The 23,724-nt window shown below is 34.8% G+C and overlaps 1 protein-coding gene across 9 annotated transcripts in view; it reads right to left on the bottom strand.

The window, feature by feature from the left end:
- Window positions 1–23,724, bottom strand: part of DACH1 (dachshund family transcription factor 1) — a 364,557-nt gene that overhangs the window by 169,759 nt on the left and 171,074 nt on the right. For all 9 annotated transcript variants that reach the window (XM_074859527.1, XM_074859524.1, XM_074859526.1 and 6 more), the window contains exon 3: window positions 5,938–6,099. In XM_074859527.1, the coding sequence (XP_074715628.1) occupies window positions 5,938–6,099 (162 nt within the window). The remainder of the gene's footprint in view (window positions 1–5,937; window positions 6,100–23,724) is intronic.

Here is a 23,724-nt window from a genome sequence, read left to right as displayed (position 1 = left end):
CTTGTTTAGCAAATTTAACAATCACAATTAAAAGCTAGGGAAGCAGATCCGGAGAAATTATGTTCTCGGTTGATAGGCTAACATTACATTTTAGCTATGAAATTTGGGATTTTTTTTTTCCCATGCCAACATGAAGACAGTAGAATTCCAAAACAAAGTTTAGTGACCTGATTATAACCAAATAATCTGTTTCTGGTATTCTGTGCATTCCCAAAGCACAGTTTTATGAAAGCAATCCTTTAGCTTGAGCACGTTTGTCAAGGTTATATGATTATGCCTTTGCTAGCACCTAGACAACACTTTTCATCCACAGATCTCAAAGTTTACAAAAGTAGATATATGTCACTGACAAGCATTTATCTTATGTCCCATGATGTCTAAGTTGCATGAACAGCCTTGTTGTTAAAAGAAGTGTTATGTATCATACAATAAACACTGAAATACTGTAAATAATCTTTCTGGTCTGAAGTTATTTTTAATCTTATTTTTATTTTTGCAAGTGAATGTTTTTAGAAAGGGAGCACATCATCCACCTAGGAATATACACATTCAGTTTATGCTAAGAGAAAAATACATATTAATAAAAGTACTAAAGTAAAAAAAAAAATCAGTGTTTAATCTGTTAAACAATAGAAAAATTCTTATGAACTAGTGATACTGTCATTGAACTGGAGAGAGTTTGAGAACAAGCTCACTCTGGCTTTTTCACCCTATGATTTGGAATCTGCTCACAGTACTGCCAGCTTAACCAAAAAGGATTAACTCTCATATCCAACTGAGAACACAGATAATTCTCAGTAATTGGTAAAAAATGAAGATGAATGGGGCTGAGAGATAAGGAGCAATTAGCTCATCAGCAGTTACAGCTGTGCACTCAATCCGGATCCATCTCTTGAGTCTCGGCCCCTTTTAAAGAACCCAAGCAGAATAAGCACAGGACACCCCCTCCAAAAAATTGCTGTACCTGCCCACCATTCCTCTCTCTTCCATTTTATTTCCATGCTATACAAAGACACCTGTCATAGCATTCTGTGTAAATTACTACCTCTCCCAGGACCTGTATCTACACCCAATCTTCTTTTACAGTAAAAAAAAAAAAAAAAAAGGGAAAAAAGAAAGGGAAAAAAAAACAAAACCCGGAAACCAAATGACTACTGTAGACACTCTTAAGTTCCCTGTCAATCGTTTCATTATAGCAGCATCATCTGTTTGAAAATATAAGCAATTCCCTCATCTAATTATAGGGAGGATTTGAGGTTCATTAACATTGCCAAGGCAGAGAATCAGATGTGCAACTGCAGAGCTGTGCTCAGTGGCCTGCATTCTCTGTTTCCTTTTATTTGCTTTTTCAAGGTCTCCAAGACTTTTTCCTGAAACCATAAAAGTAATTCTTTCCTTCAAAATAGACACGTGTGTTTAGAAAAAGGAAATGACTGCATTTTGTACTGTTCTATTATTGGGCAAGGTCAGTGGAGAAAAATAATTTCACCTAAATCATTTTATCTCTGATTCTGGATGAAAAAGAAAGAATAATAGTATGCAAGCAACCATTACTTTTGAACAACAGATCACAGGAAACCTTGCGTTTGTCTCATAATTTTAAATATTGCAAGGTAATGCAGATGAATAGGAAATCTAACTTGCCAAGAAAACCTCTTAATTTTCAACACATTTTGTGGTTGTTTATGGATTAACGTGCTAGCCAAGTGTAAAATGTTGCCTTGTATTTCCTAACTGTGTTTAGAAACTGAGAACACCAAAGTCTTCATGATTGCTTCACTTCCTTAAAGAAATAATAGCATTTTTTTCTGTATGAATGCAGTTTAAACAATGATATTTTCTTGGGACATCTGTTTTGAGATCACATTTTGAATAGATATGAACTCATTTCCTACTAAGCAAGTAATTTACTATTGTTGATAATTGTTTACAAGTTTTATGAGTCAGATTTTAGCAAGTGGCAAAGGTCTTTACAAATCCTTTGAGTATTCCCTGAAGTATATTCATAGCGTTTTCATTATATAAAATGTTCGGGAAGCAAAAGTATATGGACTGTTCTTCACTTCCTACCAAGTTACAGATAGCAAAGCCTAGCTCACAGAAATAGATTTAAACATATTTACTTTCAAAGGCTTCTATCATTGCTGCTGCAGGTTAATGAAGTATGATAGCAGGGCAGTAAGCACTTAAGCAGCAAAGAAATAATTGAGCTGCTCTACCTATCCATAACTGTGGAATATTAGACAGTAAATACATAACTGATCCTAATATCATCCTAAGATGTTAATATGACAAAGAGCAGAACCTCTTCAATGAAATTTAAAGTTTGACCTTGTCACTCTTTCTTTCAATTCTGCAACTGGATAAAAAAAACCCAAACAAACAAACAAAAAAAACCCCAACATCACACAGTATAATCTTTTTTTGTTTGCTGCCATATGGAATTCATTTTTTAAACAAAAACCCAATAATTTATCTATCCTGCATGTTGCATGTAGAATTGCCACTAAAAAGAACCCAGGACATTTTTTCTTCTTATCTGCAATGTAGCTCATATCAGCCAAGCTGTCACAAGACAGTACTTGATATAAACAAGAGATTGCAAAGACATCTCAGTAATCAATATTAGGATGGCTACAGTATGGAAGCCCCCAACCACTGCATATCATTTGTCTCAGCATCTATTTCTATGACCAAATGAAGCATTAATTCAAATCATAAATCTATGGTGATTTAAATCTGGGAATGAGCACCTGCCTGCTTTAATGATTTATTTTGTACATTTCAGTAAGCAGGAGATTTGTCCATATGAACTGACAGGTCACCTTCAGATGCCAGTAGCAGACTGTTTATCACCATGCAGACTAGCATCTCATCTTAGCAAGTAAATATTAAACTAAAAGAATCCAATTGATTGTGGATGGGGGAGAAAGGCGTTGCAGCCATATATTTTACTCAGTGTGCTAATACCTCACTCTGATTCCTCTGTAATTTTTTTTTTTTTTCCTTTTTTTCCCCCTTCTAAAATGATAATTCTGGTGGGAGGATGCACGCTCAAGGTTACCATGCAAAACTGAGGGATATAAAATGATTACTTATTAGTATCATTGGCTTCTTTAACTCCCTTCAGTCACTAACCTTCTGGCCATTGCTTCAAAAGACCAGGTCAATATATTTGTGTAGTGCTCTGTATAATTATACAATGTTCATCTACAAAAATGACTACTATAATTCACATTAAGCATCTGATTAAAACCAAAAAGCAAGACAATTCAGAAGTAAACCTGACAGTTCAACTCAAGAGCTGATATTTTATTTTTCTTTCACATAGATATCAGAACAGCCTAAGAACACTGTATGATCAATCCATGTACACTGATACACCATAATGCCTGTTACATATGGGCTAAGATGTATTAGTTCAGCTTTTAGCTTGGTTGGTTAGTTTGTTTGTTCCTTTTCAGTTTGGTCAGGCACATAACAATTTAAAATATAAACCAATATCAAGCTATTTCCTTTTGTTTTATTCCTTCTTCCTGTCAACACTCAGTAATGCAGTATTACAAATTCTTGCCTAAAAAGCCGTAACTTAAAACATTACTGGTATATGGACTTGATAATATTTATTTGAAAAGACATAAATAAACATCTGAAAAAAATGCAAGAGGAGAAAAAAGCACACACCTACTACAAAGCAACACCTTTGAAATACAAGTTCTTGTCAAGATAATACAATATGCTAATTTTCAAAAATACCACTAATAAAGAGAGACTTAACTCTTAATGAACCTAATAATACTCTGTCATTAGTAGCAGTAGGAATCACTTCTCTGATTCCACAGGCATAATCAACACTGGACACTAGATAGAAACAAATAAATGCAAACTATTTTTGAGAAAACCTCCATAGGAAGAGTATAGCTCAGACTGGATGCACAGACAAGCACACTGTATTTCCATAACCATTCTGCATGGAATGGAGACAACTGGAATGCTATTCACTCTACTCAGAAGAGCCATTTTTTTCTGAACAAAATGAACTCAGTTCTTCGTTCAGTTAAATTGGGAAATTAACTGAAGTTAACAAAGTAAGTTAAGGGGCTGAGAGGAAATTTTGACAATGATGATAAATAATTTTGCTTTGCTAACTTTGCCGTACTAAAATAGTTATTTTCTTAAACAGAGAAAATGATTAAGCTGTGTAAGAGCAGATTAGTTATCTAAATGCCTCAAACAATGCTTTCAAAATAGATTTTTTTCTTTTTTCTCCAGAGGAAATTCAGATTTTCCCTCCACCCACTCTCCTACAAATACTTCATGTGGTTTAGATGTTGATTACCTGTTAACTTTGCATTTCCACGGATGTACAAGTGGTTTGTCACTAGAACTGCCAAGCAGAATAACAGTTCCATAATCCAATACGTGAACATTCTGTTCCATATAATGCATTTATCTAAGTCTGAAATCCAAATCTGAACTAGCTTCTAGTTCTAGTGCAGACTCGTTACCCTCCCAGTTTGCATTTACACTTATCACTCTTTCTCATGACTTTACTTTTCCTGTATGCTAGAGCCACCTGATCCTTCCACTTCATTTGTACCCATATCTCCTCCTCCCAGATATCAAAGACACCTCCTCTCTACCCCTTCTTGTCTTCCCTCCAAGAGTACAATCTTTCCACTAATATTCTAGTGACTGCACGTGTTGGTATCTGAGTACTAACACGTTCATTTAAGACCATTTTCTTTGCCATCACAGAGGCATTTTTTTAAGCCTTTCTCTAAAAGGAAAACAAAAAAGTCTAGTCATCTCCTTACGCAGTAATGCATACATATTGTTGTTATTTAAAACAGCATGTGCTTAGGTGAACTGGTTCTTTGAAGTGCAATTCATATTATTTCTAAATAATAGCCTACCAACGCCTACTGAACTGTACAGAAATGTTGTTCACAGACACATATTTATTTATGTTAAGGCTAGTACATAACTCTCAAAGACTCATTTCAACTGTATTTAGGAGATGAAAAACTAAAAAATAAACAAAACTAAACTAAAAGAGCTAAAAAAACCCAAACAAAAAATCCCTATCTTAAGCCATTTTATTCCAATATACACCAATCTTGCCTGCAGTCTTCTGAACGTACTTCTTTGTCATTGAATTTCTGTTGCTGAGTTAATACTGTCTCAACATGATAAAAGGAGCCAATACAATGAAATGGCATAACAAAACATTTTACAGCAGACACACATAGATGATTAAAGATTTAATCAACAACAACAAAAAGTTATTCTAGCTTTGAAGTATGCTTTAGCAAAACAAATCGTCCAAACAAATGAATAAAGTATACTGAAACGATTCTTTTTTGAGAAAGAACAAGAGTTGCTGATGGCTGCTTAAGAAATGGAAAAACCTGTTAACTACATTTTAAGAATGTGTTTATTAAAATAAAATATGATAGGAACTGCAGAGCATGGCAATAATTTATTGTGTATGTATGTTTTCCTTTTGTCACAGGGCACATGAAAGTATGAAATATTTTGCTTTCAAGCTTGTGTTCTGAATTACCTAAAGTCGATACCCAGCACACTGAGCAGGAGACATTGTTAAATTTCACTTTGACACCATCATCTGTCACCCCACCTGTACTTTGAAAAATGAACTCTAAGCAATCAAACCACTTTCTTTCATGGAAAATATTAACTGGAGTCTGCAAAAGTAACCTGCAAAGGAAAGAATGTTTTTGTTATACTAACAACAACACTGAACGCTGGCGTAAAGGTCAGATACAAAATAAAACTAAAAGTAAGAAAAGGAAAACAAATATTCAAATTTTTACACCAAATCAAGAACTTCAGAAGGAAGTCCAGAAGGATCACCATTTTAAAAAAAATATCAGAGCATTATGGACATACAATAATGCTGTGTCTGAGACTTACCGACACTTGAATTCAGATCTCCATTTTCAGAGTCTGCTCCATGCTGGTTATTATTTGCATGATAGTTGGACATAGCTTCCAATTTAATTTTTTTCACTTTCATTGCTTCTGCTATGGCGGCATTGGTGGCAGCTGCTGCCGCTGCAGCTGCTGCTGTCAGGCCTGCAAAGAAGTATGAAGAAAATTTAATATGCATTATCCTATGATTCTTCATTATTGTACGGACTAAGACTGTTACTCTTCCTTTATGCTTGCTACGTAATGGAGAACACTGCAGAATATTATTCCTCTTAGATTTGAAAGCTATCAACTTTTCCAAGTAAAATGTTCCTCATCGTATTTAGCTAGTTACTCCTATATATCCACCTAAATCTTAACTTGGTATCCAGTAACTGCAGTCATAATACAATCATAACTAACCGCAGGTATAAATACATGCTTTCAGAAATTTAACTTAGCTTCAAAATGGTGTCATAAATGTCTGGGTATGAATAGGTGAACATGTACATATCTGCACTTAGAAAAAAAACCAAACTTTTAGATCTCAAATGTTTAGACATTTGAGAATCTAAAAAAAAACCCAGAAAAAACAGGTCTATAGTTTCTATTTATGAGTAACAGATGAAAGAACTCGGACATTTACTTTTCATTTCACACATAACAGCAAAGAGATGTGGTCATTTTAGGAAGTGTTTTTAGAAGAAAGGTTAGTAATTGGTAAAATTCTTATTTTGCTTTCCCCAAACTTCAAGGTATTAAGGTATTTATCAATGAGAAGAGGAATTATTAAACTCATTTAATCCCAATCCCAAAGCCGCCTTCAGGCAATCCAAGTGCTTTTCCTACCAAACCAAATTTCTGCCATCCAGCCATTCACAAGAATGTTCTACAAAAATGAGAAGATTTCTCTTTGTCAAAAGCAATTAGAGAAATAGTCCAGTAATGCCTTTAAAACACAAAATTAGATACAGCCTTTAATCAAAGGCATAAGCATATGTTTTTGCCCTCTTCCCTGAGGCAGGATAATTCTGCAGTCCCCAAACCGTGCTGCTACCCCGTCAGATCCCTTTACCCTCAGATCCCTTTGCCTCAGCCTGGGTGGCAGCAGGCAAAAGTCAGTGTCAAAACTTCACAAGAGCTGCCTACCCCACATGATTGATCCAGGGGGACAAAGATGGAAATTAAATAGAATTAAAAGAAATTAAAGAGAAGGCATTAGACCAGGTAAATTTTATGCAATCATGCTATCTCAGCCCTCAGCCTGTGATGCCACAAGAGGAGAGCAGACCCTCAGTCATTTTGAATCAAGATTCTTGCCCTGACCATGGAGAAGGCTTGAAAAAACTCAGTGTAATTAGTTTAAAGGTGCCTGCTTGTCTGGTTTTCAGCTACTCTGAGAGGTGTGAAGTGTCTTATGGATCTCAAGAGGAATTAACTCCACAACTTACTATTCTAGTGGGCCAAGGCTGCTGCCAGCATAGGAAGAGTGCAATTTAGCAGGAAAGACCAAATAAGCAAATAATCCCAGGCTGCTCAGGATAATATTGCTACCAACATTGCTTCCAAGGGCCTCTTGTTGTCTCCTTTGCCTCCTTAAATAGAAAATGAGTTCACTCATGCCATGTTTTCGGCTAGCGATGGGGAGGGACAGAAGGCAAAATCCAACGGGGAGAAGGCAGAAGGTGAATGGACAACAGGAAAGCAATGAGGTGGCCATAAGAGGTGACTTTGAATATATTATAGCTTGACTCAAAGTTGCTTTCCCTTATTTCTTTGCATGACCACATAAAGATTAGCAAACAGTTCCAGCCTTCCAACCCTCCTCACAGGCTGACTTCTACCACCTCCAAGTGCAATGAGAATTACCAAGTATGTGATAATTATATTCTGCATAGGCAGATCAATATTATTTAGAAAACTGCTATTTCAGGTAGAAAAGATGTACCAAATACCAAAAATTAAATCAGAAGGTGGATAAATACAAGGGTTTAATTGTATTTTAGCTTCCACTGCTATTACAAATTGTGCATGTTCTGATCTGAAGAAGGTATTGACAATAACATGGATTGCTTCCAATGATATTTTTACCTTAGAGGAAGGATATGAAGTTATACATTATACAAATTTGGTTACAGTCCCTAAATTAGGCCACAGAAAAAGGAATGGTGCACCTCTGAACTTTGGTTTGCATCCTGTGTTCATTAAACAATACAACAACCTACACTTCCTTTTTTATATACATTACTGACAAGCTAAAACTAGCATCTTTAAAGAACAATCCTTTGGAGGAATATTCAAATACAATATAACCAATGAATACAACAGCAGGCCTCAAACTTTTGGCTGTGACTGCACTTCCAGATCAGCAGTTTTTAAGTGCTTACAAGCATTAGAATAAATACCTTATTAAACAGACACTGGACATAGGACTTGTGAGCCTACTGCAGAAACACTAAAATAGAAATTCTCTTTTGCTACATAATTTGCAAAACAGTATGCTTTGGTGCTTCTCTCCAAAGTAGGCCATAATGCTTCTCTGTAGACGAAGCCATAACCTCTGGATAGGGACTGGGAAACTAAAATAGAGATTGCTTAGTTCTGTAGTACGAGTTTTGCAAGATAATGCTTGTGATAATAAATGATAATTTAAAAAAGCAGAAATTAAACTACTAATTTCATACCTTCTCTCATACAACTGCATAAGTGATTGAAATTATTACTTTGCTATACAGCAATTAATTTAAACTATATGAATCTGAAATGAGTGTCTCATATAACCGGTGTAAGTGGGGGGGAAATGTGAGTAAGGAATAATCCTCAGAATTATAGCTTAATGCCATTCCTCACGGCAATTCCAGCCTACAGCACAGTTTCTGCTTTACTTTCTCCTATCACTTGACTGTCACAATATAGCAAAGCAAGTGGCAAGGAAAGTCCCGAGCCAGTTACTAGACCCCCTCATTATAATCACTAGTGCACTGTGGTATACTATGGTATGGTACAAGACAAAACATCCTCTCTAGCACAGGGCCCAACTTATCTCACTAGCTGCTATGTATCTATATGCATAGTTGAAAATACTAATAAAGTTCAGGTATGGGTATATACTTGGGTAAATATTTGGGATTTTTTTTAAATTTGTTGTTCAAAAAAGCCTTTGATCTAAACATTGTTTAATATCACTTTACTCTTACAACAAGTAGCCAAGGAATTTCTGAGGTGCACACTTTTCTACACTACAGAAATTTTATCTTCAAATATGAGATAACTGGAAGTCATCTATAAAGGCAACTGAAATGAATGAAAGAAGGATCACACCAAACAGCCACTTAGATATCTTTTATTCTTAACAAATATTTATTTGAACAGCTAAAAAGTATCCAGGCCAAAATATTCAATGGATTAAAGTCAATGGTAGTTGTCATTAATATTCTGAAATTGATAAGTTGTTTATGTCTGGCATTCTTCCTGCTGATTATGCAGTGAGACAGGCAGCTTTATAAATATCTCATCACTCCATCGTCACACAAATTTCATCGACAGTGCTCATGCACAGCTATTAGCAATATGAATCTAACCATTACAAGAGGAAAGAAAATCGAACATGTGGCATTAATACGCAGTCCTGGTTCCTAACCATCTGATAGGCAGATGGTGTAAAGCGGATTCTCCAGCTGAAATGAAGGGGCACATCATTTAAAACCTTGTTTGCATTCTAACTGATATCAGTGCCATATTGATATACATGATACATCATGGCAGTATTTGAACAATCTAGTTTGTTTCAGTCATAAATGTTTACAGCCTTGTTTTTTATCTTTAGAAGCATGTTCTGAAGAGCATATTTTTAATTTATGAAACCTATTGTTTACTTCTGTTGAACCAGAAGATTAGCGACGAGCAGGAATATTAAATTACCACAACCACAGCAGTATAACTAAGATGGATGAATAAAGTATGTTTTTTCAATAAAAGATGTTAGAAAAGGAATTAAAAAATTAGCCTAGACATTTTATGCATTAACTACATTTATTCATTTAAACCTTACAGCTTTTTTCCTGTGTGACATACTTAGAACTTTAATGCTTTATAAAGCTATTCATTTAAATCTCTTACTGCGTGCAATTAATCTTGTCCAACAATTTAATTCAAAAAGCAAAACATCAGAAAGTAAAGTTCAATTCAACCATCACGCTTCTGAAGTAATCTCCGTATTGCTGACAGTTCCTATAGACTCATCAGCAAAAGTCTGTTCAAGGTGTCGTGTAGGAGCCGTATGAATTTGAATTACAGCTCAATTGAAAGCTCTCCAGGCCTTAGTAGGAACTCAGGAACAAGAAGCAGAACACCAAAAGAAAGCGTGAATGATCCTTTCCTACAAAGACCTTCTCTCTTCTGTCACTGGATTACTTTGGCCTGTTGGGTGTGTTTGTAGCTGTTAATTATGTTAATAAAGTTGCAGCCTGCTGCCTCTGCCAAATATAATCATAAGCTTTCTCCTGCCAAGTTCTAGTCTAATTTACACCCATGCAACTCTACTGAAGTCAGAATATCGTGGGTGAGAATGAGACCAGAAGTATGCCCAGTATGTGTGGTCTCTAATGCTGAAAAATGAGTGAATGAAACCGAAAACAATGACAAAAAACATAGCATCTTCGGAAAACAATTCTGTTTTAAAAGCAAACCACCCGAGAGAGTTGTCATATATCATGACAGATTTTCAAAATGTGTACGAATTACCGGTGGGCACTAAATCACATCCAGGGTTCTGCCTTCCAACAAATACTGTTCCCTACCTTAAGAGAGAGCTCTTAAAGCTTTCAGTTTTGATGGCACAAGCAGCTTACAACACACCCTATTTGTGAAGGAAAAAAGGACCTATGAGTGTAACTTTTTCAGCCACAAATATGTCTCAAAATACACATTTTTTGAATTGCATGCCTAAACTTGGTCCTGGGACAACTTACAACATTATTTAAGCAATTGATCTTAATTCACTTTTAACTTCCTTCACATAACTATGCCTAATAGTAATTATAATTCCTAATAGTTATTTCAATAAATAATTAATAACTTCCTTAATATAACTATTACCTTCCTTTACATATACCATATATATACATATTTATGAGTACAGAAAAAATCCAATAATATATATATGTATTTTCACAACTTCTTTCTTTAGGACTTTGAGAACATTTTAAAGATACATTACCTTTGCCATCACAGAACAGGCAGAAAACCAAAATATGACTGTCAGCAGTACATTTAATTTCATTTATTTGTTGGAAAGTTCATTCTGCAGAAATGCTTTATTCACTGCATGGGAGGAGGTCCAAATCTCATCTAAATTCTGAAAGAACTCCTTTCATTATTTCAAATTAATGCTTAATCATTTTTTCTTATAGTTTATTTCAGTGGTACTGACTTGAAAATAATTCATGTCTTAATTTCAGATTTCATATTGAGGTTCTTACTTGGGCAAAATTCTTACTAAAATCTGAAAAACTCTGCCTGAGAAAGAAAGGCAGAGTTACCTCCTAGGACTTGACCCCGATCACTGTAGATTATTGCACTGGTTTCATGGGTTTCAGCAGTTCAGGTACAAGTTTTTGGTAGCTTATTACGCTGCTGCCCAGTTATTTCAAATGAAATAGGATCCTAACCTTAGTCTCTGATCTAATGGGTGTTTTATATAGTGTGATACATAAAACAAGAAGGGGAAAGCAATCTACAAGAGGACAGAGGTCTGATTACATAGACTGGATTGAAGAAAGGGGAACTTCAGACTACACCATAATGTTCAGCTAAAATATACTGAGTCTTATTAGTAGCTTCCTTTATGTATAATGTAGGCCTAGACTCTCACAGTTATTCAGAAGCCTTATTTCTGTTATTCTGCCCGGATTGATCCAATACAGCAATATTGGTATATCCTAAAAATTTCATTACTGGTTATTTTGGGATAATCAAGAAATTCTTGTCTGGCCCTTCTAGCTGTACTTTCCTGCTCAGCTTGCATGGTGCAGCACACACTGCTCATCCAGATCATTTTTCAACATCTGTAGAAGGGCTATTATTAAAGGACTCATGTAAAAAAAAAAAAAAAAAAAAAAAAGTGCAACAACTGATTGCACTTTAAATATTGTTAAAGAAGGAATAGTTAGAAAAACTCAGCCACGTGATCTGGTTTAGACTGGTGCAACTGAAATGAAATTGCCAGTCTTGGACTGGGAGAAAACCAGTGTACGTGAGGCTCAAACCATCTGTTGTTCATCAGACTAATCAGACTTGTAACTACTCTTAAATTGCAATATGAATTTTGAGGTCTGGGTATTACATTAAAAATAAACAAGCAAAAGAGCTAAATTTCCACAGCAGTCTTCAAATCTAAAAATCTTTTTACTTACAATGTGTCCCCACAGTTAATAACACAGTTACAGAAATAAAACATTGACCTAGAAAGAAGTAGCGTCCTCTTGATTTGTTTTGTTAAAAGTAAATAAAATTTAATATTAAGACTATTTTTTGAATGAGAACTACTGGCAGGTTCAATGATGCTGAAAAAAATGTGTAACAGTAATTATTTTATCGTTAGTATTTGCCATTTATGGAACTGATGGACTTATATTCCATGACGTTATTCTTTATTGTGGATTTATTCCTTAGTACTGAAGAGTAAAAAGTGAAATCATAAAGTACATTACAAATACCACAACAAATTACTGTTATAGCTTAATGAGGTTTTGTAATCTGTGAATTTATTATTGGCTTGGTGAAATTGTGACAGAATTAAACAATGTATACTGCATAACTGCCTGGCTATATTGTACTTTTCAGCAACAGTTTAAAATCCTACTGGAATGCATACAGCATCACTACAATACAAGAGAGAACATTCTTTCTTAAACAACAGTCATCTTTTCAAAAGCAATAGATTCTCAGCTCTCATTCAGTCTGTTGCATTATTCATTTCATGTGCAACCTCATGCTGGACCATAAATTGTTACTTTATCTAATCAAAGGCGACTTAACTTCACAGAAGGTCAAAGGTTTAATTTTGTGAAGTATTATCTTACGCTATGAGTTTAACGGAAAAATAGAAGAAGAAAAACAGCCAAGAAACTGGTAATAAATGAACCTTTATTGCCTCAGGCATTGGCCTAGTTAATAAACTTTCATTGAAGGTTTCTTTCAACTGTTATGGACAATGAGGTAAAAAAAATCTTAAATTACAGCCATGTGTGACTTTTAAAGCAGGCATTCTTTTTTATCTCAACCTCCCCAGCTTAGGAAAAAGACAAAGAGATTGTCTTCAATTTCTTAACCAAAAATGTATGCTTCTAAACAGATGAAAAAGTGCAGATCAACCTTTTTAAAAGCAGAGGTCAGCTTTGAACAATTTAAAAAAACCCTTTTCCTTAAGTGTTGAATCTTGATCCACACTCTCTTTAACCAAATAGTTTGCAATTCAAAAAAAAAAAAAAAAAGTATGTGGGAAGGGAAAATATATATACTAACAATATATTATGCTAACAATGATGCTTAGTTCCTAACAGACTTTCTGGTTTACATTTGCATTGCTAGAGTGCAATAATGGCTCTTGTTTAATAGAATGACTTATTATGGGAACAACTTCCCTGCACTTTTTGCAAACAGAAGTTCCTTTCTTCTTTTTGTGTGTATTATCTAATGTTCTCACAACACTATTCTCGCTGTTGCGAGAAATTAAAAGGTTTAACATAATGACAGTTACTGGTAGTTATTGGTGTTCCATGAGTTTTCTTGATTTAACATTTGACTAACTACAATGTCTTTTACTGACATATTCTTTGAGTCCAGTTTAGAGAAGTGTATTTCAGTTTAAGTTATACAGTCAAAACCAGTAAGAAATGATAAGAAAAAATAAGTTTAAGTTATACAGGCAAAAACAATAAGAAACAATAAGAAAATCAGTAGTATCAGTCTAATTTATAACTAGATGGACACAATTAATTAATTGTAACAGTGCTACAATTCAAAAATACTGAAAGGACGTGTTCATGCCTGTAACAGCAGTAATGTAGCTAAATACTCATAATCTTTCAACCAGCAGGAGCTTTTGTAGTTTTTTTATAAACCTAATCCACAGCTTGACACAGATCCTGGGGTAATGGCACACAGTTCTTTGATTAAACTAATATCTAAACACTGTTGAGGCAGCCTGATGGCCCTGTGGAAGTACGTCTCCCTACAACTTCTGAGATCAGCCTTGCAAACAGAATTGCCAAATTCTTTCCAGTAGACCCACTGTAGTCCAAATGCCTAATCATGTGTGTGAAATTTAACTTATTCATGTGCATAAGTGTCTGTGGCATCAGAACAAGTTCAGAATAAAATGAGATTTTAGCTGTGGATGGCAGCAGTGCAGTTTTAGCTTTTATAGCCTTCTGGTAGCATGGATGTGCCCACAGAGGGACCTGTTCTCTGCCCTGCATCCACACACTGAAGAAACAGCCCACTGATATTTACTCAATGTGGTATCAAAGCCTTTGTGGCCTTTATGGCTGTGGTCCCAAAGCAACATTTTTGCCCAAAGAAAGCAAGATTAGATTCTCACTTTCAGTGCACAAGAATAGTCAGCTACAGACTTACTTCAGGCTCCTGCCTTTCACAAGAAATGAAAGCAGCATTATTACTACTCATGAAAAGAGAAGAAAAGGAATGCAGGGCTTTAGCTGCAAAGAACTGCCTTCCCTAACTAAGATGAATTATCATCATAGCTGCTCATTAGTGCATCTTCAGTAGACATAGTAAACTACTATTTCAAGATATTTTAAAGAAAGTTTTCATAGGATTATTCACTAACAGCATAGGAATTTGCTACATGTATAAATAAAATTAAAATATCTTTAAAGAACAATTTTGACTCTGTTTTGTTATATTTAGCTTTAAAGTAGATATTGCTTCCCACCCGCAAAAAAGAAAACAGAAACATTTATATTACAATATATACTGACAAATTCTATAATATTCTTCCGATTGCCTCTCTGTGTTTGCAGTGTCCAAAGCAGGTTGCACCAATCATTATAATGACAGAAGTCAATTTAATGCTGGAAAAAATCCCAGATATTCACTGGTTATTTCAAGGAAAATATATATAATTTTTTTAACACAGACAGTTGGGTAAGAGAATTTTCATGTTTCAAAATGTAAAGAATTCAAGTGTAAGGGTCAGGAGAGTCCTCTCCTCCTCCATCCCTCCATTCACTTGAAGTTTTGTAACTTCAAGAGCTGCACTGTGGCTTTGGGGCTTTTTTTTGCTTTTTTTTTTTTTTCCTTTTCTTTTTTAAGTTTCATCAGATCCATTATGCATTACACTGCGCCAGAGGCAAGGCATGGGGCTAAATGTACTATTACAGCACAGTGATAGCCGAGTATTGTACTGTGATGCAGAACTGTGATACTGTACAAAGTAGCTGTGATAATGACTTACGGGGAACACTGTGTAGTCCTGCTTTCAGATGAAAAGGCAGTCAATTCTTACAGACAGCCCCCTCTCACCTATATGCTCTACTTGTTGCACCAGGTAACAGGACACTAAATCCCATGTGCAGCACCCTGAGTGCCGACCAAGGCACTAGACAAATCACACTGTGGTGAACTCTTACATTTGAAGGCACCCATATCTCTTTCCAATACAAACTATGGCACGACAGTGGGATGAAGTGCTTTTGTGTCATGTCCCAGCACTCAATCAAAGCTGATATCACCAAATTATCACCTGAAATTAAGGGAGTTCTCTCAAGCCCACTGTGTTATCTCAAAGAACCATCTCTGAATACTTTTGTTTTGTACCTCAGAATTGCCTGGTATTCAAAAAGTGAACATCTGAAGACTGTTAATAATGTTAAAGGGGAAAACATGGTATTTATAATGCCTACATAATTATTGTATTTGGTTATAATACAAAAATAAACATGCAGTAACTTTTCTACAGTTTCTACCGTATCGATGTAATTGCAGTCTATATTATAAAAACCTGCAGCCATTTGTAAACTCAGATTTACATACATGATCATACATGCTTACAAAAGGCATAACCTTTGAAGCTGACAACTGATTGGTACCACTGCCTACCTCATTACGGACAAATACTCAAAGCTCACCAAATATGCAAGCATAACGGGATCCCAACATTGTTTTTGTCAGAAACCCAAGAAATCCTCATGATATCATGTGTACATGAAACATTAGATGTACATTGCTAACAATACCTCATAAAAGATAAAATTTTATGTTACCTCTCAAGTTGTTGGCATCATCAATAGACAAAATATGATGACAACATTTATTTCACAGATTTCCCATTCTGTAGGGGGAACTAGATTATAATTTGCAGCAGATAATTTAATTAATCTTTTCTTCAGCCACTAATGAACAAGCTATCAACAGATTAGGATTTTCACAAATCTATTTGTTACTGGAAATCACTTTCCTCCACTTTGTCAACATTTGCACAAGAGTGAAATGAGATGTGAATTTTATAATTTCTTTTTCCTCTGGGTTATGACCTTCTAATTTCTAAATTCCAAGTTTTAGACTTATCTGACATTCAGATTGGCAAAATGGACTGCACGTTTAGCACAAAGTGAGTAATAGAAGTAACTGACAAAAATGTAATTAGTATCCAGATAATAACTCACTTTTTTTATCCTAATCATGAGTAATCTAACTTCTGCAAGATGCAATCTCAATACTTAGCAATGAGAGTATCACCACTCCAATGGAGAAAATGTTCTTAATTTTTCAAATAAACATATGCATAGCCTGTACAGTGTATGTGTATTTCTGTGGTATTTTCTAGACATTATTAGTCTTTAACACTATCACTTCTAGACTAAAATTTTCACAATGAATCATTTGAAAAAACTGAATAGGAGCATTGTTATTACTTTATCTTAGAAATAAGAACATCATTCTAGTGGTTTGATACTAATGTTGACTTAAAGTCACTTAGATAGCTAATAAGATTGCAAGTATAAAGTGTTGATTATAATCAACATTTGTCACTATACAGGCCAGAGAGCTTGGTGGCCATTTCTGAAAGCAAAGTGAGGAACATATTAGCTCTGAAACATGCCAAGTGGACTGCTGACATGCAGAAATCTAAACTTTTTTTAGCATGGATAAAATTCAGAGGAAAGAAGGGGAAATGACTGGGTTTGTTGCAATTCCTTACATTGAATTGTTGAGTTTCTTTAAAATTGAATTCTTAATCACTAGTTAAGACATGTTAAAACACATGCTCAGTTTTGGAAACACAGGAATTACTTTTTAAAAGGATGCAGACCTGTTGCTGGATTTAACTTTGTGATGCACTTACAGCCCATAAAATTAAGGAAATTTTTTCTGCCAGCGGTTCACGACGTTTATGAGACATTTCTAGTATTCTCTTTGTTTTTTCTTTAATTGGATGTATTAGTCACATGCTGTATTTCTTTGCCAAGCTTTAAAAAGAGTATTTCCTCCATCTATCAAAACAGATTTTCAATGGCAATAACAGGTCACAAGAGGACTGTGTTTTATCTAAACTGCATGCCAACCAATGGGTGGTATACAGCGGCGGTTTCACATAATAAAGGCAAGATGAATCAACATGATTCTGTCCTTCCAGCAACAATATTTAATAAAGATGCCATATCATCTACAGAGACATTCATATATGCACAATGTAGTATCGTGATCAAATCTGAAGAGTGTACATGCATTTGTATTTACATTTTTCTCTCTTTGCTGCTGACATCCTGCCCTTCTCAACTACAGAAAACACATTTCAAAAATGGCACTAAAGCATTGTCTCATCTGACCATGTTTTTGAAGAAAAATACTTACAAGTAGTTTTTTTCCATTTTCCCATTTTTTGTAAGAGAGCTTACATTGCAGGAAAACTTCAGGGAAAATTAGTGAAATGTTCTACTTTCATTGGAAACTGTTACCATTCAAGCATAAGTGATTGATATTCCTCATATGAAAGAGCATGAAATACAGAATGAATTATAAAATGGCTTCAGTGCATGGAAAAGATTGCCTCCTATGATGTTGATAATATACTATAATATAGGAATTTTGGATGGATTCATACTTCCACTCTCCTAAATCAACAGTTTGTTGACATTTCTACACCAAACTAACAGAACACCAGAAAACCAATTGTATCCTGGGCTGCATCAAAAGAACTATGGCTAGCAAGTCGAGGGAGGTGATTCTGCCTGTCTACTCTCTTGTGACATCCCACCTGCAGTACTGTGTCCAGCTCTGGGATCCACAGTACAAGAAAGACATGGATCTGTTGGAGCAGGTCCAGAGGGCCACAAAATGATCAGAGGGCTGGAACACCTCTCCTAAGCGGAAAGGCTGAGAGAGTTGGGGTTGTTCAGCCTGGAGAAGAGAAGGCTTCAGGAAGACTTTATTGCAGCCATTTAATACTTAAAGGGGGCTTATAAGAAAGTGGGGACAGAATTTTTACCAAGGCCTGTAGTGACAGGACAAGGGGTAATAATTTTAAACTGAAAGAGGGCAGATTTAGATTGGATATAAGGAAGAAATTTTTTTACAGTGAGGGTGGTGAGACACTGGAACAGGTTGCTCAGAGAAGCTGTGAATGCCCCATAATGGGGGACAGGTGTTCAAGGTCAGGTTGGAGGGGGCTTTGAGAAACTTGATCTAGTGAAAGATGTGCTTGCTAATGGCAGAGAGGATGCACTAGATGATCTTTAAAGGTCCCTTCCAACGCAAACCATTCTATGATTCTTTGAAATACCAACTTTATCAATAGGATCAAATAATTTTTGCATACAATTGTAGCATCAACTCACCTTAGTCTTACTCTATTTTAACCAGTGTTTTTATTTCAAGATATCATATAAACACTAAAAAATTAATCTTTAGTCCAATTCAAAGTTCCTACTTTTGTGCTGTCTCTCCTCAGAGCAGTCCTTCACTGGCATTGAGTGTTTCACACAAGCATTAACAGAAGCAATAACGTCTGCAGAATGCCATTACCACAGAACACTTCACCATGTATTTACTTTCTTTTTCTCATCCTATGTGTTCATACAAAAGGTCCAGATGCAAAATTATGGAAGATATTTTTTCTAGCAGTAGGATCTGGCTTTTTGACAGATTCTATAAACAGTTATGTTGGCAGCTTTAGAGATGCCCCTAGGTCAGTCACTTGGTTAAGACAGCTGATGGCCTGTCTGATTCTCCTGTCTGCCATTTTCTTATGATTTATCTTCAGTTAGTTGTAAATTAAATCCAAACAGATCATTACCCCACACCTACAAGACCTCTGTTTAACTATGTGTGCCAAGCATCTCTTCCACAGAAACCCTTAGTTTGTAGCAAGAATCTGAAATGAGACACTGAAAGAAAATATCTGAATAACTGAATGAGTTTTGTAGTAGTTTGTGCTTTTACTTAAAAATATTATTTTTCTAACAAAAAAAACAGAAGAAGACATTATAAGCTCTTGAATATTAATTCTGACATTACCAGAAGGTATCACGTCATCCACATTTTAATTTTATTCTCATCTACCTATTAGATGGAGATAATACTTCCTTACCTTACAGAAGGATTATTAATATAAATCAGCCAAGAGTTGTACAAAGCTATACAAATAAAAAGAAAGTGCCAAGCATCTATTAATATTGTTATCAGTCCTACTTCTATATCTATAAGGTCAAAGTCAGTCCATAAAATGCAGACTAAACTTGCCCAAGAAGTGAAGGCAGCAGTTCAGTGTAAAAAGTACACGGGTAAAAATCCACAAAGAAACTATGGAAGTGAAATACTGCTTTCAAATTTACTGTGCACCTTAAAAGGTCACAAAACACTTTTGATTGCAGGAGACATTGACAAAAAATAGGAAAGAAACATTTAGGATTTTTATTAATTTAGCTGAAGTGCTTTCTTAAAATCATCAAATTAACAGATACAAGATATTTTACCAGTTTGAAATTCAGATTCTGAAGCAGGGAGGGAATAAGACCAATGCTTTAGAAATTTTCCAAAATAGATCAAAACACTTCTAAATTTTTTATGATTTGCAAAAAATCTTAATTCCATGAATGCTACTTAGGGCTTTATTAAAATAAAATAAAGTTTAAAAAAATTCCCATCCTTCTGTTATTACCTGAGCTAGTTAAATGTGAAATGTACTCTTTCTAAATCACTGACATTCATAAGAGGGAATATAATGATTTTACCTTATGTTTGTAAAATGTGACTAGTTATTTTTTTGTTGACTGTAAAGGAAGTCGTATTCTGAAAAACAGGATATTAAGGATTAAAAAAATATACTTCTAATCTAATTGTACCATAAAGCCATCAGATATTTTTAAAAATGGCCTGAAAAGAAAGAGGAACAATATGATTATCTAATAATCTTTCCATCCTTTACAGACAGGAAAAAACAGGTGTATATTTGAGAACTATTAAGACAGGTTACCTGTTCAAGGATACAGTAGGAAAATACATCATTTTTTTAATCTCTACATTAATTTTGGGTTAAGAACATATTTCGTAAAAGTGCATTCTCAATTTTGTTTCTAATCCAAAATGAAGGGTACATACACAAAAAGGAGAAAATTAATGTTTGTTTTAAACAGAGAAGTATTAACATTGGGGAAAATTCTCATGCAAAGGTCCATCTAGTTAGTGCATTAAAGCCTTATGTGAACAACAGCCTCTTCTGTTGCTGGTGTGTTTTTCCAGATTGATTGGTTCATTCAATCCTGGCACGGACTTTGTTCCTCAAAATATCTTTATGGATAATACCTGACAAGTATAGGAACTCTCTAATTCAGTCAAAACTGTGTATTTTTATTTGTTCAAATGAATTGTTCCAAGCAGGTCAAGTACTGCAGACAACACAGTAACACCCAAAGAATATCTTATTTGAAATAACTACTGCCTAACTGAACTATGCAGGTATCCTTCCATTTTCTGAGAGCTTCATTGATAGCCAAACATAGACTTTAGGGCAGGCTCAGCACTGCCTTAAAGCAGAGTGTTTTCAATATACAATTTCTATTTCAAATTGTACAATATGGCTACAAGAAGTAAGTAAAAATTCAATATATTGGTTCTAGTTTTCAGGGTATCATCTCTAGATGTATTTTGGAACCCCGAACAAATAAATATCATTAAACAGTACACACTATCCTCAACAGCCCTAGAGAAGAAAGAAATGACGATTAATTTTGCAGGTCACGGTTAGCAAATACAGGCAGTTCTGCCTGGGGTAAGTAGGAGGTGAAGACAAGTAATAGCTGCATTACTCTGATCCTAAAATGTATGTACCGGTAAACATAAAGTCTGTGAGTTTTCTAGTTTTGCTTATTTTTTTAATATAATATGCTATGTATCTATAATGTGTTTTTTAAAAATAATATAGTAAGTATCTTGCAGTTTTAGTATTATTCCTGTTGTATCATTTCTGCACTGGTTGCATCCCTGTCATACATTTGGAAGTGTTATCTTCTTTATTTTTGTTGTTATTATTATTTGCACCTTCAGTCTTCCTATGCATTCTTAACTTTATCAAATAAGATGAATATTGGAAAAAATTGAAAGTAATGTGATGAAATGTCCAAAATGTACTTTGGTAAGATCATTATATTTTTACCAATATTCAAACTTTATTTTCAGCAACCTTGTAATTTTAAAGCTAAACGTTTTGAGGATGTTTGAATTTCCTGCTGAATTATATTACAAAAAGATAATTCCACCAGATAAACCAATTCTGATAATAAGTATTTATCCCATGTATTTATGTTTAGTTAGATGGTACGCTCCTGTGTAGCTCTAGAAATTAATATAAAGCTAATGCAGTAGAGAGACATATTTGAATTTGTAGTTCAGAAGCTGCTGACATTAGGCATTAGACCATAAGTGGGTCAGAATAAACACTTAACATTCAAATTTAAATATAATATTGTGTAATACAAGAAGATCTATAGAATCATAATGTCTGAATACATTAGATATGATGATAATACTTCTATTGATTTCAGTCTGTTAAAATAATGAAACTGGATTACACAAATCAATTCTTGGAATACAACACAAATGCATATATTATTTCCTTTACACTTTCAAAATAGACTTTTCAAGTGAGATTGACTGTAACTATTTTAGACTGTATCTAAAAACAAGTGTTAATTTTCTCAACCTCACCTAAAAAAAGGCTTGTAGTAGTCTTTCTGTTATCTTACGGTTGTCAAGCTTAACAGTCTTTTAACCATCTTACAAACAGCTTTCTCCATATGATCAATTATTTAAGACTCTCACTCTTACATCATTACATCTGCCAGGAGAGGAGGTGTTTCAACAGAAAGATCTACCATTAAAGACAATTAGAGAGCGGTCCGTTTCCTTTCACGGAGGGAGGACATCACAAAACACTGTAAAACACTCAAGAATGCATAGTTTCTGGTAATGTCTTCACAGTTATATATAACTAAATATTTCATAACTTCTCAAAGTCTAACAAAAAATAAGGCATTGGCTTTTCAGGCTGTCAGGCGTGGTGGTTTTATTTTCAGACAGAGAAAAGTGCTCTTCTCTATATTTTAAATTATTTCTACTCCAGATGGGAATCAGACTGTAGTCTTGAAATTCTACTGCTATAAAAACATTTAAAAGATTACATTTGTCCAGTATCACTGTTACAGCCATTAAAATAAATTAAAAATATGGCATTTTTGAGAACGTATGTTACAAAATGAGTGGTGATCCAGAACACAAGAAGTAATCAAATCTTCAAAGCACAAAGCATGTATTCAAACCTGAAGTGTGAAGCAAAGAGGAATTTCCATTGTGAATGCAATAAAAACTGTAAATCAGTTCTTTAAAAGCGGAAGACAACAGTCTGAGCTAAGGGCTGCAGGCATCCCATCCTAACCGGGTGTGCAGAATACTACAGATTTCCATCCTTCCTGGCATAGCAAGTTAAAGATCTGCGATGGAGATTCACGCTCCACTGTTGTTACCAGGAGGTAATTATACAACAGTATTTCTAATGATGGAGTCCCAAAGCAATGCTTCTCCTCTTCCCAGTGGAAAATATCTTTTGAAGCAAAGAGTGGCTGTGGGATTCAAGAGGAGGGAAAACACATACCATAAAATATAATTAAAAATTGTGGAGGCTGCCTATGACAAGAATAACCATAAAAAACAGATACAAACCAGCTGGCTGTTAACAACTCCTGAGTTATAAAAATCTTAAACCTGCTGTAAAGCACTCAATTCGATTTACATAACCACAGAGCTGACATTCCTTTTAGGCTCCTCTGCTGGGGATTATTTTGACATGTTTTAAGGCAGCATAAAAAGCAACTGTGAAAGGAAGACATGTATCATCTTACATAAAAATTCATTCTTGCCTTAAGATTGGACTTACACACTTTAATCCCAGCATCTTTACTGAAACTGGAAAATATCTTCAATGGCTACTGGTAATTCAATTTTATAACATTATCCCTTTGGTGCTCATATTTTTGATAAAGTTGATAGTGTGTGTATACACACAAACAAACAGAAAAAAATCTATACAATCATAGAAGCTTAAGTTTCGTTATTACTGCACAAAATATCAGCTCCACTAGAACCCACTACAGAGTGCAGCATATCTAGTCTTAGATAGATTACATTGCTTAAGATTGTGATCGGCCTTTGCTAAACAAGAAAAACATTTCTTAGGAATGTAATGATGCAGACAGCGTTTTACACAACTAACAC

The sequence above is a fragment of the Strix uralensis genome, chromosome 2 (assembly GCF_047716275.1).
Source record: "Strix uralensis isolate ZFMK-TIS-50842 chromosome 2, bStrUra1, whole genome shotgun sequence".
Taxonomy (NCBI): Eukaryota; Metazoa; Chordata; class Aves; order Strigiformes; family Strigidae; genus Strix; species Strix uralensis.
The sequence above is the reverse complement of the archived record's forward strand: the minus strand, read 5'-3'. Positions and strand labels throughout refer to the sequence as shown.